We start from the raw sequence: 17,736 nt of genomic DNA, 5'->3' as shown, positions 1-17,736 counted from the left end.
CCTCAGTCTCAGCCGCCTGAAGCAATAGCAGCAGCAGAATGGTCAAAAGCGTGACTGTAATCAAGACACATTTACCACGAGAGCTCTAGCCAGGAAACTCCATACGGCAGGCTGGCTCCTTCATTGCAAGTGTTCCTTTCCATGTCACAGAGGCCCTGACAAAGGAAGCTGAAGAGACAGGTGTTCACATGGCTCCAGAAGATGCTTGGAATATTTTACCTATGCAAATCTCAAATGTATCTATCTTTGAATGGGACAGGCTCCTGCCATAAGGTTTTCACTGATACCAGAGGCAAATGCATCCAAACACACATGCTACTTTAAAGACACCAGAGACAGGGTGCTGGCGAACAGGCCTTTGGGCTGGGCTACGATCGTCTGAACCGGTGAGACAAATTAAGAAGGATCAGTTTAGATTTCACCTAAGCAATCAAAGCTAGTGGGGGTGAGGCAGATGGGTGATGGCAAAGAAACTGTGCAAATCTTTCTACAAGTAACTAGCTGTTATTAAACGAATTTAAGTATTACAATACTGTTTCCTAATGACCTATTTTCATTAAAAGTGGAGAATACTCCATTATTTTGTAGATTCAGATGACATTACACATGAACTTACCACACAAACTCAAATACCCAGGAGTCTACTAATCAGAAATCTTAAGCTTCAAATCTCTACTCTCTGAACACAAAAACATTAGGATAAGAAAACAGTATTTTGTACCAAAAAGAAATAAGATAGTCCCCCTATAAGGATTCTAGGAGCACATCTCAGTTTGTAAAATTACATAAGCTTTATGTAAAGCAAATGTTAGTCAGTGACAGCTGTCAAATTATACTGAAATATATACTGGCCAAGGCAACTAGAAGTAATGGTTCTGAGTAGTGAATGAACTTGGAAAAAGATCCAAGTATCTCACATTTTACCCAGTTTCTTAACAGAATCTCTTGCGGCATCCTCTTCCATTATCGTTAACCAGTGAAAACAGGAACTATGCACGTCAAAACATCCCTGGAACACCTACAGAAAATCCTTTTACTACTTCCCCACATAGTATTTTTAACTTCTTCCAAATGAAGTTGCAGTGAATAAAAGGAAAGCCAGCACCATATGATATGCCAGATCTCTGTGTAACATGTGAGGTGTTTTGTACTCAGTTGTAGTTAACAGACTGCAGGATTAGACAGAAAAAGAGAGTAGTCTAATTTTACCACATATATGAAATCAGTACATGTTTAAGGTCATATGTAGTGACTTCTCAGTCTTTCCACATCAATGCTTGTTTTGATTTCAAGTAGCAAGAAACTGTTGCAAGATTCAGAAACCATCAAAAGAACCGACTCCTAACTTAGAAAAGCAGACACACTCAATGACATAACTCCCCTCCTTATAGACCAACAACCTCAAAGAGACCCATGGCATATGCAAAGCAGATGTTCTTGGTTTAGCATATGAATGTGCATTATATTTCCATTAGGTGATATCCATATGAGGTGACTGAGTGAAAGACAGGATAGTGCTGACTCGAAATCATGCAAGTCCCAAACTACTCTCGGTTTTTACCATCAGGAAATCACATTTTAATTTTGGCAGATGATACTGGAATACACCCGTTTTACATACGTGTTTTCTCTCTGTAGCCTTCAGAGATTTTGCAGCGTAGTAAAAGAGTTGGGTTCCACACAGTGCTACCCAGTATTTTGTCCAAGATGCTACCTAGAAAGAGAAAAAAACAAAAGTGCAACATATAAGTGAAACGTTTCAATAGCAGGCGTCATCCTCTGCAAGAACATGACAGTGCTAACTGCCCAGCCAAACCAGCATAATGTTTCCAAAGCTGCCGTTTCTAGTTAGTTGTGTGGGCCCTATGAATGCACTAAAAACCTAGAAAGCAGAAAGAACAAAAGCCTTTCCTCACGAATCTGAGAAAAGTTGTCTGCATCTTAGTCTCTACTTTCTGCAACCCCTATTGAAACCTTCATTGAGTTACAGTTGTCTCTTATTTTCCATTTTACGTACTGCTATAAGGTATCCTCCATTGTCGTAAATATGTATTTTGACTTACAATTCACAAGCATTTGCAACGCAAATATTAAGGGTTATTATCTACTGATAAACTGCCAGGATCCATCCACCGTTCAGGAAGACAAAACACCCCCCTCTCTTTTAAAGTTAAGTAAACGTAAGAAATTTTATGTAGCGTTACGCTTCTCTTCTACTCCCTAGACTATGGCTATAGCCTTATAAACTGAGTAAATCTGCCAAACAGAAGAATGCAAACTCTAGCAGTGACCCTAAACCCTAATCAGCAAGGCAGAGGAGATCTCGGGCACTTGAATTAGTTGCAAAAGGCCACTTAATTGTATTTCTAACTAGGCAAAGGAAGAAGGTGAGAAAGTGAATTAAAAATCTTACTGTAGGTTTTTTGCCTTCTTTCAACAAAGTCTTCCTCCTCAGCACACCTTGAATAGTAACTGCTCCTGGGTACAAATGAACAGCCAAATCTTCAGATTCTAGGGAGCTGAAAGGAGTATGTGAAGATTTGTGTGAAACAAATGTTTCCTAAAGTAGTTTTCCAATCATCACCAAAAGCTACTGCAAACATCTGTATTTTAATTTAGAAATGTCAACTTCTTATTTATTGGACTTCAATGTGGAAAAAGACTTCGGCTGTTACAAGGAATTGCTGTTGTGGAATTTACACTCGCAAGCAAAAGTGATCAGAAAAATTAATTAGCCAAGCAGGTAATCCTTAATTAAAAAAATTCAAACTCAAGACACAACTGAAATACAAGAACAATTGATTTTAAAAAGCAAACATTCATACAGTTGCTGTATGTGTTAAAACCTCTCCTTCAACCCTTGCAAGAAAGATTGAATTTTTTTTTGTTAGAAACACTGGAATCATTCACACGTCAAAAATGAAGCATAGCTCAAACATGCACAATCTTTGAAACATCAGAAAGCAAGAAGAGTGGGCAAGAGCAGTAATAAAGAGTAGAAACCCGAACCACAGCTTTAAGGTGTTTTAAAGCGTCTGGTGCTCTACCAATCATCTACCCTATATAGGCTCAAGGGCAACGGGCCAAAACAAATGCCAGGTACAGCACCGTGAAAAGAAAACTTCAGCTTTATTAAAATTACAAAGCTGACTGGCTTACAGAATATTTTCAATCAGAAAAAAATTACAATAGGAATCATTTCAGTAAATGTTAATCAGAGCATATAGCTAAATTGCTGAACCCAGCAACTTTCTAGAAAAGCCAAGAAATCGAGCAGCGCCTGAAACTGGTTTTGAAGCCAGGATTTGCTGTTTCATCCATCGTAACATTCATGAATGTTGAAAGTAAACTGGAAATCTAGTGAACTTTTTCATTGCAGCACCTACTGAGGATGATGATATGGAGACAACTTTGGACATTGACAGATGTGAACATGAGTCTAATCCCGTGAGACAATGCTTGCTTCTTAACAGGAAAAAAGTTTCATAGTTAACAGCCATCTCTTTTCCAACTACAGTGCCACACAGCTGGAGACAAAATTTGTATTTTAATTCATGAGAATAATCAGTTATATTACCCCGTCAGCCTGCAAATAATATTATATATAATAAGTTGGGGCCAATTTGAATGCATGACTCATTTTAGCCATATCTCTGATTTCAGGGAAGGGGGGCGGGGGGAAATCAACACAGAACTGCCAGCAAAGAAAATATCTCAGATGCCGTCCATAAGCACAAGAAGCAGCTTTGTTGTCCGCATGAGAACTACCAATACTGCTATACCTACTGGGGGGCAGTTAAAAAGCTACCTCTGGTAAAACATCTTTAAGCCTCAATATAAGATCCAATGGTTCAGAATTCAGATTTGCAGACCAGAATGAACAAAAGCTGTTATGGTGGGACAGATAAAGTCACAGAAGAGGAAAGCTTTAAGTCTGAAGATAAAGGTCTCTACCTTTATTTTGACATGTAAGTTAGAAAGAGAACATCAGAAAATACCCACTTAATTATTAAACCAAACCAAATCACCAACACCAGAGGGACAGTTTGAGACCCCTGGGTGCAGTGGGGATTGTACCTGCTGGCCTTCATGTGGCCTCGATAGCCATTTCGTGACACTCTTGTCCCCGGACCGAGAGAATGGTACAACCTGTGCCTGTTGGATTCCATTATAAATTGTACGTATTACATATACTTTCATCCACACAAACAGCATGACTGCTAAAACAGCACAGTATTTTTCTGTGTGTGCTTATCACAAAGCCACTTCTTCCACATAAGAAACAGAGGATAATGTTATTTACAGAAATGCATGCAGGAGTCGATACCATGGTTTTTTATTTCATCAGCTGTTCTTTTTGTCAGTTCTCATAATACTGAAGCATTTTACTGGCACTGAAGAATAAGACATTTTGAGAGCAAAGTCTGCATTTAATTCTTAGGGATTAAACAAATACAAAGGAACCACATTAATAACACTTGTATGTCTTTAAATTCTGACTATAGATCTTACTACCAAAACATTATTCAAATTCTATGAGTATGCACACACACAAGCTGTTGGGCTGAAAGGAATCAAAAGCACTATCAAAATATAACTGACACCGCTTAAAATACTGTTGCATTAAGTAACGTTGAAGTAAGCTACACAACATTTCAGTTCTCCAGTTCATACAAGCTTTAAACTTTACGTATAAGCTTCACATTTTCAAGTCCTTAACGTGATCTACACTGTTATCCACGGCCAAGACTTGTGTTCTAGACGTGCCTTTTGAATACTGCTCTGCTTCACTGAACCTAGTTTTTCTGGATCAGATCCCTTGTTGACTGAATTCCATTTAATTCCATAGAACACTCGCTTTGTCCTCACCTCCTATCTTTTATCCATTTTTTTTTAGTAGCTTGTGTTATACTGAAAGACTGAAAATCAGCTCTAATTCTGCAGAAGCAGGCAGTTAATTACAAGATCATGAGAATTTTGCAGGCAAAATCTCCTACACAGCGTAAATCTAAGAATCTGTCACGTGTGAGAGGGCTCTGTATTTGCTGGACAGGCCTGTATGTCTCAGAACGGGAAACCTAAACCAGTAGCGTCGTCATGTTTCAGTCTGAACTCAGGGTAGCATACAGGAGGCAAACAGAACAGTCTTAAAGAAGGGACACAGAAAAGGTCAGCAGCATTAAAGAAGAATGTTTTTTGCTTGGTTGGGTTTGGTTTTTTGTTTTTAAACCAGCTCGAACTATTGCCTTTGCTGCAGGAAGAACTATCAAAAAGAAACTAATGAATTGCCACCTACTAATCTATCCCAGAATACGCCATCATTTGTTTTTCAATGTAACTGATATCTTTGAACTTACTAAATATTTTCATTTTAAAATACATTTGAGATATTAAAAAAAAAAAAAAAAGATGAAGGAAAGAAAACCAAAAGATACGCTGTATATTTGCAATACATTTTCTTCTTACCTTTAAGCTTGGTTTTTTTGCATAACAAGGAGGTTATCACTCTTGCATTCAAGCTATTTCAGGGAAATCTTTTCAGAGACACTCAGGACAACGACCAATGAGACTGAAGCGTCCCTTACTATACTGCCCTTAACGTCATAGAGCTCTCAGGACTTGGATTTAGAGTTCTTCAAGTAATTCTGATTAGCCTAAAGGGACCCCCCAATGCTGAAAGCTCTTACTCAAGTTTCAGACTAAGTTTCTGTTGCACTTAAAAACAATCAGTGACTCTAGTTCTCATCCCTTCTGTTTTTCTCAGTTACAAACAACAGGAGGGCCAGAGAAAAAGAAAAAAAAAAGAATATTTTATACAATTCCTTCTGTTACCTGGGGAATCTGTGTGTGGAGTATGTAATTATGTCCTGTTAGGCATATTAGGCTGATTTAAGCCCTCCTACCCAAAGATCCTGTTCCTAAATCACTAAGGAATATTGGAATCCAACTTGCACTCTATAGGAACGTAGTCATTAGTAACACTGGAAGCACCCTGATTTTGCCAGCAGCTGTTAATTCCAATTCCAGACAACTAATGCTTCTCCCTCACTTAAAAACTCCTTCGTAAGAATGGGAACCCACTCTAGAGATCCCAACTAGAGACATCCTCTCTAGTTATCTTAAATTTTAATATTTACTTTTTAGTGTATTACCTATTAAAATCTAAAACACGCTTCACCATCTCGTAAAGCAAGGAACAGACACAAGGTTGCCGCGCATCTCTAGGAATTTCACAGGCGATGTTTCGAATGTCCGTAAGGAACCCAATCCCTCACGCCTGGAAGCAAGCAAGAAAACTCAGCCTTAAAAGCTTGCAACTTCCAGCAGAGTTCCCAAAGAGCTCTGTCAGGAGAGAGGAAAGTGCGGAAGGCAAGTGGAATTCTGAGGAGAAGCAATCTGCTGACATCGTTCTTTGACATGTAGCAGACCTTGTAATAGGGGAAGTCTGAGGCAGCCAGTGCTCGTTACAACCGGGATGAAAAACCTCTGCTTTGTCTCCAAAGTCCACACAATTCCGGGGCGTGTTACCTTTCTCTAAAAACATGAGCTTAAGCCTGAATCTTACTAAAATTTTTAAGTTTTTTATGCTACTTAAGGTAAAAGCACTCAGTTCATCACTTTGCCTAAGGCTTTCCCATGGAACTTTTTGGCTTTGAGAATTAACCTGAACTTGATTAATTCTGTAATGCAACAGGGTGGGAAAAGCAAGAAGAAAACCTTTCGAATGTTGCAGGTTGCATCACGGAGCACATAAAATTTACAGATATCCTTCCTGACCCGATGTTCTTTGTATGCTCATATGCAATGATCTTCTTTCTTATCTAATAAAATCATAAGGGCACTCACTCATTAATGTAATCATATTTAGGGCATGAGATATCAAATAGTTCACCTTTGGCACTAAAATATTTTCAAATGTTTCTTCCAAAAAGTAACATAGAACTTTGACCGCTTCAATGAATTTAAGTGGCATATAAAGTTGTGGTAACAGTTCCCAACTATACCGTTCTTTGGCAAAAATTTCTACCAAACGCAACTTCATAGCATGGCAGAAAAAGTCATCCATGGCAATTCTGAAGTTGAATTACCTGAAATTGAGTTACAGAAGCAAGCTAAGCACTGTATGGTGCATCTTACTAAGCTGTAGAAAGACGAAATTTCCGCCTTTTCCTATATTAAACTACAGCTGTTAGTCTTGTTCCTCATTCTCAAATGCAACATGGGAAACGACTGAAATGGTCAAGGTCACCTGAGCATTTGCAGGTATTTCGATAAGTAGCAAGGCACTAATTCTGAAGCACAAAATCAGAAATGCTGTGCTTTCCCATGTTACACTGGCGAGTAATAACGAAGTGAAGAGCACACATGAGAGAATGTCAACCACATTAACAAAGGGACCAAGAATGGATGAAATGTCTCTGGGAAACTGCAAATGGAAAAACAGATAGGTCACATGAACAGCATACACAGGATATGCAAATATATAAACCAGAAAAATCACTTAGGGCTTAATGGTACTGTGGTTGAGCTATTTAGAGGAATGCGTGCAATGACTGGGCATCCAGTTAGCCGAAAGCCCTATTGACCACTTGTAAGCAAAAGCTACTTCTCTCCTGCTTTAACAATTCCAGTGAACTTACTACAGTTTATTAAATACTCTAACCTACAGATCGCTAAAATAAAGCATCATTTTCTGGACTGAGAGAGAGTGTAAGCAGCAGTGTCTGAACAGAGAAATGCCGGTTTTGAGTGACAGTTTTTCTTACCTTTCAAACGCTGGCCAGGAAGTCTCTTCACTGAGTTCAGACCCATCACTGCTACCTTGAAAATGTAAGAATGAATGATAGTTTATTTCATCATCTATAACCCGAATATTTCAGTTACGTCTGTTTCTCCTCAGAATAGTTAAGAATAAACGTGTAAGAAATATTTCACTAAAATACTACAATGAAAATATTTTGTGATTTGCTTCAGGAAACTGAGGTAGAGATTTGAAGGAACTGGATGTGGAGAAGAGCTACTAAATGGGAAAGGCATCGTCAAAATTTAAAGAACAACCCAAATGCGGATGTGTCTGATTGGCACAAGTAGCACTTAAAAAGAAAGGTCACCTATTTAAATAATTCCTTATGAAATCACATATGGTCATGACAAAGAGGTGCAGCTTCACAGTAGTACAAGCTCATTGCTGAATCTCCAACACATAAAAAGGTTTTGCTGATTTCAGAAGCCTTAAACAACTTTTTAAAGCTAACTCACACATATTCTATGAGATCGCAACAGTCTTTCCGTTTGTGTTTCACAAAGTAATCCAACATTACTGCAAGTATTTTATTTTAAACGCTAGAAGTAGAGGGAAAAAAAAATCCAAGTATCTGATGCATCAACTCACAGCAGGTCCACAAATAACATCATAACTTTACAATTACGGTAAATCTCATCAGCCTGAAAATTAGTATTTAAATACAGACACGAGGTAGGGTCACCTGTAACATTCTTAAAAATAGAATATACATCAGTATACAGACACTGTTAACAGAATTCAGTAAATTCAGTTACTAACTGTACTACAAACAATGTCCAAGCCCTTTACCTTTCAGACCAGAGCAGCTTCCCACACCAGCTGCCATCCCTGCCCTCCACTTCAAGCCAACGTGGTTTTGGCTCCAGATGACCCCAGCTCCTCACTTTCAGCCTAATTCAACATCAGTCACCAGTAAAAGCCCATCTTTTGGCACACTAATTTGACAGCTTGTTTGCTTCACCTCCTGAATACCCATACGTAAAAGGAAGGATTGATTTACAATGATTTTCAGATCAACTGGAACAAAAGTGTCTGTATCAATGCACCTTACTGAAGGCTTCCCCACGGAGAAACAAAGGCTGGAAATGGGAACAAGTTCCCTGTAATTTTACACAGAAAAGCAGCAAGGAACAGTGATGTCCTGAAGCATAAAGATAGTCTGTACAAAGCTAAGTCTGGATATCCACTGAGTAAACACAGAGTAAAGACGGGGGCAACAAAAACTCACACACAGCAGGGGAAATCCCAGCCAAGAGCCATGAAAATCTCAGCATGGCCTGAAGTTCTCTCCATGCAAAATCCAAGAGAAAATTCACATCTTTATCTGCCAGCCAATTCTTACTTGTGTTCTTACTTCAAGCGACTGCACAGAACGCATCTGTCGACAAATGGTTGTTCTTGCGCCACAAGGCAGGGAAGAAGTAACTTTAAGAACAATCACAAGTTCTGTTCAGCGCAGTTGACATCTGACCTGCACCATGGAAAAGAGAATGTGTGGCCTGAACTCCACATTGTTCCATGCACTTTTATACAGGAATACTGCCAGACACATTGTGAAGTATCCCAAGCAAAACTGGAGTAACCAGCTGGAGTAAACTATCCAGATGCAGCCTGCTGTTATGGTAGGGGTCTTTGCAAAACTCCAAAACAAAGCTTATAGTTTCCTGGAAGAAACAATTGTCAATATTTTCGGCAAATTTTACTTCCACATCACAGTGAAAAGCTCAATGATTTATTTCATCAAACAAAAGCACAGCTGCACTGTGTGTAAGGCAACATGCAAAGTCTCTTCCAACAAACAAGCAATGGGGTTTAGGGATGCAGACAGAGAAGCAGACGAAACAGAATTCAGAGACAACTTGAAGCAGGTATTTTGGGTACGACCTCCCAGCTGACTGTCTTTGAGGAAGACTGTTTAGAGTAGAATATCTTATAGTAGGATCTTCCAAGTTCAGTAATCCTCTTAGCGGGTGGAATGACAATTAGGAAGGTAGGTTTTAAGTGTGATGTTTTCTCAGCATGATGATTTCTCGAGAAAGGGAATCCAGCATCCTGGACTGTGGCAAAGACAAGAGTGAATTTCTTGAGTCATCTAAACACCAAGGAGCACAAATAAGAGAATGGAAAGAATAGGAAGTGAGAAACTGGTGGTACTATCAGGTGCACTCACATCAAACTAAGGCACGAAACGCGTTATTCTAAGCAAATGTCATACTCCAGAACGGCAGGTCCTGGAATGTTTCCAAGACCTGATGCAGACCTTGTCAAATAGAGAGTCTCTGGTTTTTTTGGTTGGCCTGCTTATGAGTTTTGTAATAATACCGGTAGAAGGGACCTTGGGAGGTCATCGGGTCCAATATCCTACTCAAAATAAACCTAACTTGGCAATCAGATTGCCGAGGGCCTCATCTAGTCACGTTCTTCAAGGACGCAGTGTCTGCAGTCTCTCTGAGCAACCCGCTACTGTGTTGCTCAACCTGCACGGGAAAACAGTTTTCCCCGCACATAATCGAAATTTTCCTTGTTGCTACTTGGAGCGGTACGTTCTGCAAAATGTAATTCCTGTTTGCCCTAATCATCCACCCAACACTGAAGTTATTAGGGACAATTAAAGTCTTATTTAGTTCCTTATTACTGCATAGATTTAGTTTTATGTTAACAAGAAGTGCAACTTCAATATGACTAAAGCCCTACTTGATTGAGGCCCACGTGATAGAAACCCACATAATTAGAACCCACTATCAATACTGTTATTATGAAGTATTTTTTCTATTTAAAATAGGTTGACACATTAAAATTTTATCTGAAATGACAATTTGATGGCACCTATATTAGCTTTGGTGAGACAGTTATATTTCAATAAAAGCTAGTGTTGTTTTTTAAAACTGCCAAACAATCTAGAGCAAAAGAGCAGAAATGTCACCTTTTGGAAAGTGATAATCCTCGTTACAGTATCAGTTCAGTTACAAAACTTAAACCAATTTGGAGGATTCATAAAAGTCTCATTTACAACATTTGCTCTACACAGAATTTGTCAATTACACTTTTAAAAGCAATGTTAATTTAGAAAAAAGTGGGCCAAACATCACGGCTACTGATTTAACATTTCTATTGATGCTTAAACAGGTTTTAAAAAATTGTAACAAAAACCTGGAAAAGGCTGAGGTTTAGCATTTGACTAGCCTTCTTTATCATCTACATAGGACATCTCTAATGGAATTTTTTTCAGATTCTAAAAACCTCTAGAAGATTTTTTGTGCAACAAAAGTTCTGATGCTAAAAAAACCTCTTTCCTGAAAAGGAAAAGAATATACACTAAATACCGCCCTCCAAAACAAGACAGAGGTGAAAGGAACTTTTTAACTTACTAAAAGCTAGATGCCTAGCCAAATTCTGTTTAAACATTAAGTGCACTATTTGACTGTCACCTCAACTGGAAATATTTCATTCATTCACTACTTTAAAAATATATCACCTTCTTAAATTCTTCTCAAGTATGTACTTGATATTTGAGTTTTTCCAACAACCTCAAGCAGGTCTTCAGGTTAAACTTAAAAACAAATCCTAGGTAGTATCAATCCTTTGTATTAAATAATGTCCTACACAAGTTTTGGTTTTATGTAAGAAGCCACCTGACACAAACCACTATCATCCTAGTTTTCTCTATTGCTACTAAAATTAAAAATTTCTTGTCCGGTATTTAAAAAAAAAAATGAGGGTCACGTTTATCTTTCCTACATAGGAGGAAGGCTTTTTCCTGTCTTAGGAATGACAGCAATCAGCAAAACGTTTTTGTCACTAATTGCGCTGCTGCTGATCTGAGGAGTTTCAGGATTGTTTACATAGAGCTCTAGTCCTGCAGCTGAACACAGACAGGAATTTTCTGTTCCCATCTGTAGATGCGCATATCCATACGGCTGCGCTACAGCCAGCCAGCCGGCGCGAGGCCAGGTTCGATTTATGCGATAGGGAATGTCTGCACCATCGCATACCCAATTTCCCCCCGGTCACGGCATCCACTCGTCGCTGAAAGTCTGAGGATATTGAGCGTTTTAACACAGGGTTCCTTTATCCCAGAGTTAGTCCCCAAAGTCAAACAGGTGTTAATATAAACAAACCAACCCCAAAGAGTTTAAAAGTATTCAGACTAAAAATTCTTTCCCCTTCTCAAATCTGCAACTGGCACTCTCTTGGCTCCAGTTTCACAGTGTTTCCAGAGCTCTAGTCACTATAGCTGATGACTGACTTGACAGAGCTGGAAATTCTAAAGTGAAAAGAGAAAAAAACCTAGTCTAGAGACCTGAACATCAATTGCTGTAGCACGGTACAGCCCAGCTAACATCACCGAGACGGACGCCATGCCCTAAAATTATGTTCTGCTTTGAGGGTCTATGACCATACTGAAAATCCTCGTGTGGATTTGAACTAGTTTGTTACCGTTCAACTATTGTACAATAAAGCTTAAATACATCAACTTTGGCTTGCTAGTTAACCAAATAAGAACGGTGTGAAGACTGGCAAAAAACTCAAGTGATATGCCGCCAGAGAACCAACACAAATCTAACACCATCACGGATGGTGAGTTTCATCTTGAAAAGCTAATGAAGGCAAATAACCAAACGGATGAAGATGGGACAGAAACGGGTGGTTTGTACAGCTGCATTAATCACCAAAAAACCCCCACCCCAGAGCATATGCCCTGGACCAAACAATACCAATAGGGATTGGGGAAGAAACGGGGAACTAAAACGCCTGTATCCCCTCTCTGCCTCTCAAATCCAGACATCTCCATGTGTATTTTTAACCTGAAGTATTGTACAGCTCTTCTATTGACCCTACCACTAAAGCAGCAGTTCACACTAGCAGACCGGGGTATCCACATTTAGGGCAAGAAACATGTATTTATTAATTTAAATGGAATATTCAAAACCCCCCATATTCCTTCTGCCTGAAACCCTACCCAAACTTGGATCTTGTGACGCAGACTGCTGGTGACTCAGAGTCTTAAACACCTGAACAGCAGGGTGAGGAATCAAACAAACGTTGGCTCTGTAGAGTTCTTCCCTACTGTATAGGCTGCCAAAACTGGGAAAATAAATGCTTACACTGTGTTCCTACACCCATACTCCATGCATTTAAGGAGAAATATAATACCTGTAGAATTCAAGTACTTCAAGATGGTGACCTAATAGAGGAATTCATTAAAATGTTGATATTCTTGTTTGTATTTTATGCCAGTTTTGGTTTGAAAATGTGCCGTTCTTACAAAGGCACTTTCCTACATTACTTAACATTGATTTAAAATACCTTTATTTGACTCTGCAGCATTAATTTCTCTGATTGCATTAGAATAAAGGCTCAAGTTCTTCTCAAGTGATTGGAACGCACAAATGAAGGCAAATGTTCAAGAGCCTTAGTTTTTTCCAGAGCTTTCATCCATATCATTGTAGATTAAGAAAAATAAGTAGAAGAAAATACTTTGAGAAAGAAAACACTCCAAAGTCACAAAAGAATTTGCACCCAACACTGCTACAAACATAATCCATAAACATGTTTTCTTTGAATTTCGGAATACCTAAAATTACATTCTCAATTTCAGATGAGTATTTCTCTGTTCATACTTGAACATCTGTTCTTAAGTGGGATAGGTGTGAGACTGCAGCTTTGAAAAAACATCTCCTAAACAAAATTACTTTGCACCCGGTACATTCGGTGGTGTAAGAGGAGAAAAGCCATACAGAAGCAATATAAGAAGAGAGGAGTCTATTTTACACCGTCCCTTTACCTCTACAGAATTATTTGGACAATTAGCCATTGTAAACAAATTCAGCTTCAAAAAACAAATTCAGTAGCGCAGCTGAGACAAATTTTAAGAACTGGTGGAAATCCAAAACTTCAGAGAACATTAATGAAGGAGAGTGAACATTGCTGCAGAGATACTTAAGAGATGCTTAAGCAAGAAAAGAATATTTTAAAAGTATAATGAAATCAGGGAGTATCAGAAAACTGTGTATTCTTAAAAAAAATCTTAAGAATAAAAGGAAGTTTCATGCTATTTCTGAGTTGAACCATGATCTAAGTAAAAGCATCTTAATTTATCCTATTTTTAGGTGAGGACGTGACAGCAAGCAAACACATGCAGGGAAACAGCTGGTAAGAGTGTGCAGGTGGTTCCTTCAGCCCAGCCAAGAGCAACGCTCACACCTCAGCAGGACAAACTCAGTCTTTTGAAAGAGCGTATTACGGTGACCTCATCAAAACGGAGGGATCGCAGAACAAAACCGCAGTAGCTTTAAGACTTACTGATGGCAACTAGTGAGGGTTCTTAATGAACTTTCACTGCAAAGAAAAAGCATCTGTCCCAAATTACTAAAAGCAGATGGATTGTCTGCACAAAGCAGGCGTATTTTCAGTGGTATTCATCTGTTCGTGTTCTCATGTGTTACCTCTCAGAAGTCTCTTTGCAGCCCACAGAAATAAAGTGGGGTTTTAAGGACACAAGTCATATAACCTGTTTTTAGTCACCCACCTAAGAGTGAGATGAATCACGTACTTGAAAAATCTTAATTCTTTATGCGATTATAAAGAGCTCCAAATGACCAGCTCAAATACAGCTGTCTAAATTATGAACACCTACAACTTCAGAGACTATTTCCTCTTGTTACAGTCCTGAATTCAAGGGAACATTTCCCATCTGATATTGTTTATACAACTGATCAGGTGTTTCTTCCTTCTAATTAGGATACCCTTGGCACTGCTGGAAAAAGATTTCTCACTTTTGTTCAGATAACAAGGACCTATGTTATAAAGAAAAATGGCAACAGAACCAGATGTACATCTCCCATACGCTAGAATAATATACACGACTGCTGAACACAGTCACATAGTTCTAGGAACAAGAATTGTTCTGAGAGGCACCTGCCTTGCCCTCTCTCCACTTTAGGGATCTACACGTAACAGGAAAAAAGAACCACTGCTGTCACATAAGAAACTCAGGAAGCAAGAGTTCTCAGAAGAAGAATACCCTAAATATTCAAAGATAAATAACTCACCAAAATGAAGTAGATTCTGATATTCTGAAGTATCTGAAAGTTAAATTGCTGTTTACTGCTGACAAAAGTGCAGAGTATTTAGAAATTAAGCTCTTAAAGACTGTCAGCAATTCATAGTTCTCACGAGCAATTTGATACACCTTCCCTCCACTCCCATCAAGGAAGAGGAGGAATAACGGCAGCTGTATCATTGAAGAGAATATACAAAAAAAATTATCTGCTTTTTAAAAATTTGTCCACATCTAGTTCATGCTGTATAAATTATGCTGCCCTTCTCCACTTACATTTCTCGTTTCTTCTAAAATGGAATTTTTATTTTAGAATAGTAACACTGCCTGTACAATTCCCAACTAAAAATGCCAAAATCTTTATGGAAAGACCATGTACTACACAGGTGTGTTCACTGCTCCTACCTATTGAAATTCCACTAGAAAGCGTGGAGCTTTCTGCCTGCCCTCGTGATGGGATGTGAGGCTCCATGACGCTGTCATCCAGGAGGTGCCTTGGTCCTGCATTGGGGAATGTTGCGCTTTTGAATTCAGCCGTATTCATTTTGTGTATGAAACTAAAAAATGAACAAGGATAAAAATTGTTACAACATTATCTTTGATACACTTCGAAAGCTGCTACTGTGTTCCAAATATCAAACTAAACCACGACTCAAGTCATAAGAAATTTTGCACAAGCTGTATTATTTATAGGAACTGCTGGTCTAAAAACACCACAGCGCTCTTGGAGCAAAGAGAAAGTCAGAAGTACTTTAAAAACTACTTTCAATATCCTATGGTATTTTTGTCTTACAACACTTACATAATTGAACTTTAGAATTTCATTTTAGCTCATGAAAGGTAAACCTCCACAATATAAGCTAAGAGATGAATTCTGAAAAGCTACAATCTTGCATTTTTAAAATATGACAAAGGAATTGCCGGTACAAAAATTAAGATATTAATTAGAAGTACACCTGTATAGAAAAAACCTGAAGCCATTACTATGCAAAGTTATATGAAAGTCTACAAAGGCGGTCTCATCATAAAATTACCGATAAAGCAATTACTTGAGTTTGTATTTGAAATAGTTACACTGGCATTGAGTTGCTATTAGTGATAGTCCTGTCATTCAGAAAGAGCCTATTTTGTCTAACTCATTGGCTTTTCTTATCATCGTAAGAGCCACAGTCTTCCTATTTTGACTAATTCTCTTCAGCTGGGACACTATTATAGTGATATTAGTGATATAGTGATATCACTATTATAGTGATACAGTTATATTATATAGCTCATTATAGTTCTGAGCTTGCTCTCTTGCCACAAATTGGTCTCCGAGTGAAGTTCTGTGTACAAATCATGCTACTTTTCCAAAGCAAAGCTTTTGTACTGAAAGACGATACATCACAAAGTTTAGGATTTTTGGGTTAAATAAAATGCTGACTTGTATCCCAGACTGTGACATTTCCTGTGTCCGTGCGGTATCAGGTTCCTCGGCGAAGGGGGGGTTGCTGGTAGCAAAGCTCCTTCAGCTGCAACGCTTTTCCGTCCACTTTGTGGAGATGCTCCAACTTCAGAACCTGGGAACAAAAAAGACATTGCTCCTGAGTAACGTTAGAACTTCTGTTGCAGTTATTTCTAAGAAAATTGTGCAAAAGTTGCACAAAACTTCCTAACCTCAATTTGTAAGAGATAGCCTGTAATAAAACTCATTGATAATTTAAAAAAATGAACTTTAGGGGTTGTTTTTGCATGGGATTAAAAATGAACACACTTATTTCAAACAGACCGTCTAGTTAGAAGTATTTCGTAAGTTCTAAAGGCTGTTGCATTAGCTACATTGACATTAAGCAGGCTTCATTGATTTTATATTTCAGAACTCCAACCTTCAACCACTTTTGGCATTGATCAAAAATAATGCACATTTTAGCACGAAAAGTTTAGATGAAGGCCTTTCTGTCTAGACGCAAAGAATGAATATTTAATAGCTCTTCACCCCAAATGACACTAACAAGTTAGAGCCACAATACATACAGGAACCTAAAAAACCTGACGCAACTCCTTGAAAGAATTTCTTTACAGATCACCTTTAAACTTTTTATTACAAATATACAGTGTTTATACTTCACACTTCTTTATTAGCCTCAGGCAAATATTTTCCACATTCACAACTCAAAAATAATGCATTGGACAACCTGAAGTCTTCTCACATTTATTAAGCATTTACCTACTAAATCTTCTCTGGAAGCAGCAGAGTGCGGGGTGCTGGTCCCTGGTTCTATCTTTAATGAAAGTCTGCATTAAAGAAACATGAAAAATTACTTTATCAGAAGCATATAAAAGTTTTTGAACTTTTTTTTTTTACATTTACAACTGAAAGCTGCTTGTTTCTATAACTACGTGAAACACTGTGAAGTTAATACAAAACGCACAAAGTTATCTTTAGCACACACTTTTTCCAGATATTCTTTTCTTTTTTCTTTTTTTTTTTTTTGATACCACTGCACTAGCATAAGAATTGGGAAGAATATAAAGTATATAAGTGCCCCTCACCTGAGCTAAAATATTTATACTTACTACACTTCATATTTCAAACTTTTCTACAAAGTGCAATAGTGTGCTGGGCCAAGCCTTTTGTCTTTACTGGTCTAAAAGCCAAAATCCTTCTTTTGCATTTTGAAAAATATATTATCAACCTGATTGCATCCATAATTCAAGCTTTTTCTACAATAGGCACTTTTTAATGCTACTTCCACCTGTACTGCAAAGGAGCAGAGAACTCCAGGAAGATCAAACATTATCTTGTTCACACAGTTTGCAGAAGTAGAATCTTTCAAATTAGCAGAGTTAAAAAAGCATCTACTTAATTTTGGGGAGAAAAAGTTTGAAGTTT

At 38.2% G+C, this 17,736-nt stretch overlaps 1 protein-coding gene across 2 annotated transcripts in view; it reads right to left on the bottom strand.

Annotated features, from left to right (window-relative positions):
* RALGPS2 (Ral GEF with PH domain and SH3 binding motif 2) overlaps nt 1-17,736 on the bottom strand; it is a 102,645-nt gene that overhangs the window by 8,236 nt on the left and 76,673 nt on the right. Inside the window, exons 11-17 of one of the 2 annotated variants that reach the window (XM_065648937.1) lie at nt 17,071-17,138; nt 16,288-16,423; nt 15,270-15,421; nt 7,767-7,821; nt 4,078-4,155; nt 2,414-2,519; nt 1,622-1,714 (exon numbers count right to left, since the gene is read on the bottom strand). In XM_065648937.1, the coding sequence (XP_065505009.1) occupies nt 1,622-1,714; nt 2,414-2,519; nt 4,078-4,155; nt 7,767-7,821; nt 15,270-15,421; nt 16,288-16,423; nt 17,071-17,138 (688 nt within the window). The remainder of the gene's footprint in view (nt 1-1,621; nt 1,715-2,413; nt 2,520-4,077; nt 4,156-7,766; nt 7,822-15,269; nt 15,422-16,287; nt 16,424-17,070; nt 17,139-17,736) is intronic. The other variant, XM_065648936.1, reaches the window with a different exon arrangement.

Source organism: Caloenas nicobarica, chromosome 20 (assembly GCF_036013445.1).
Source record: "Caloenas nicobarica isolate bCalNic1 chromosome 20, bCalNic1.hap1, whole genome shotgun sequence".
NCBI classification, from domain to species: Eukaryota; Metazoa; Chordata; class Aves; order Columbiformes; family Columbidae; genus Caloenas; species Caloenas nicobarica.
The sequence above is the reverse complement of the archived record's forward strand: the minus strand, read 5'-3'. Positions and strand labels throughout refer to the sequence as shown.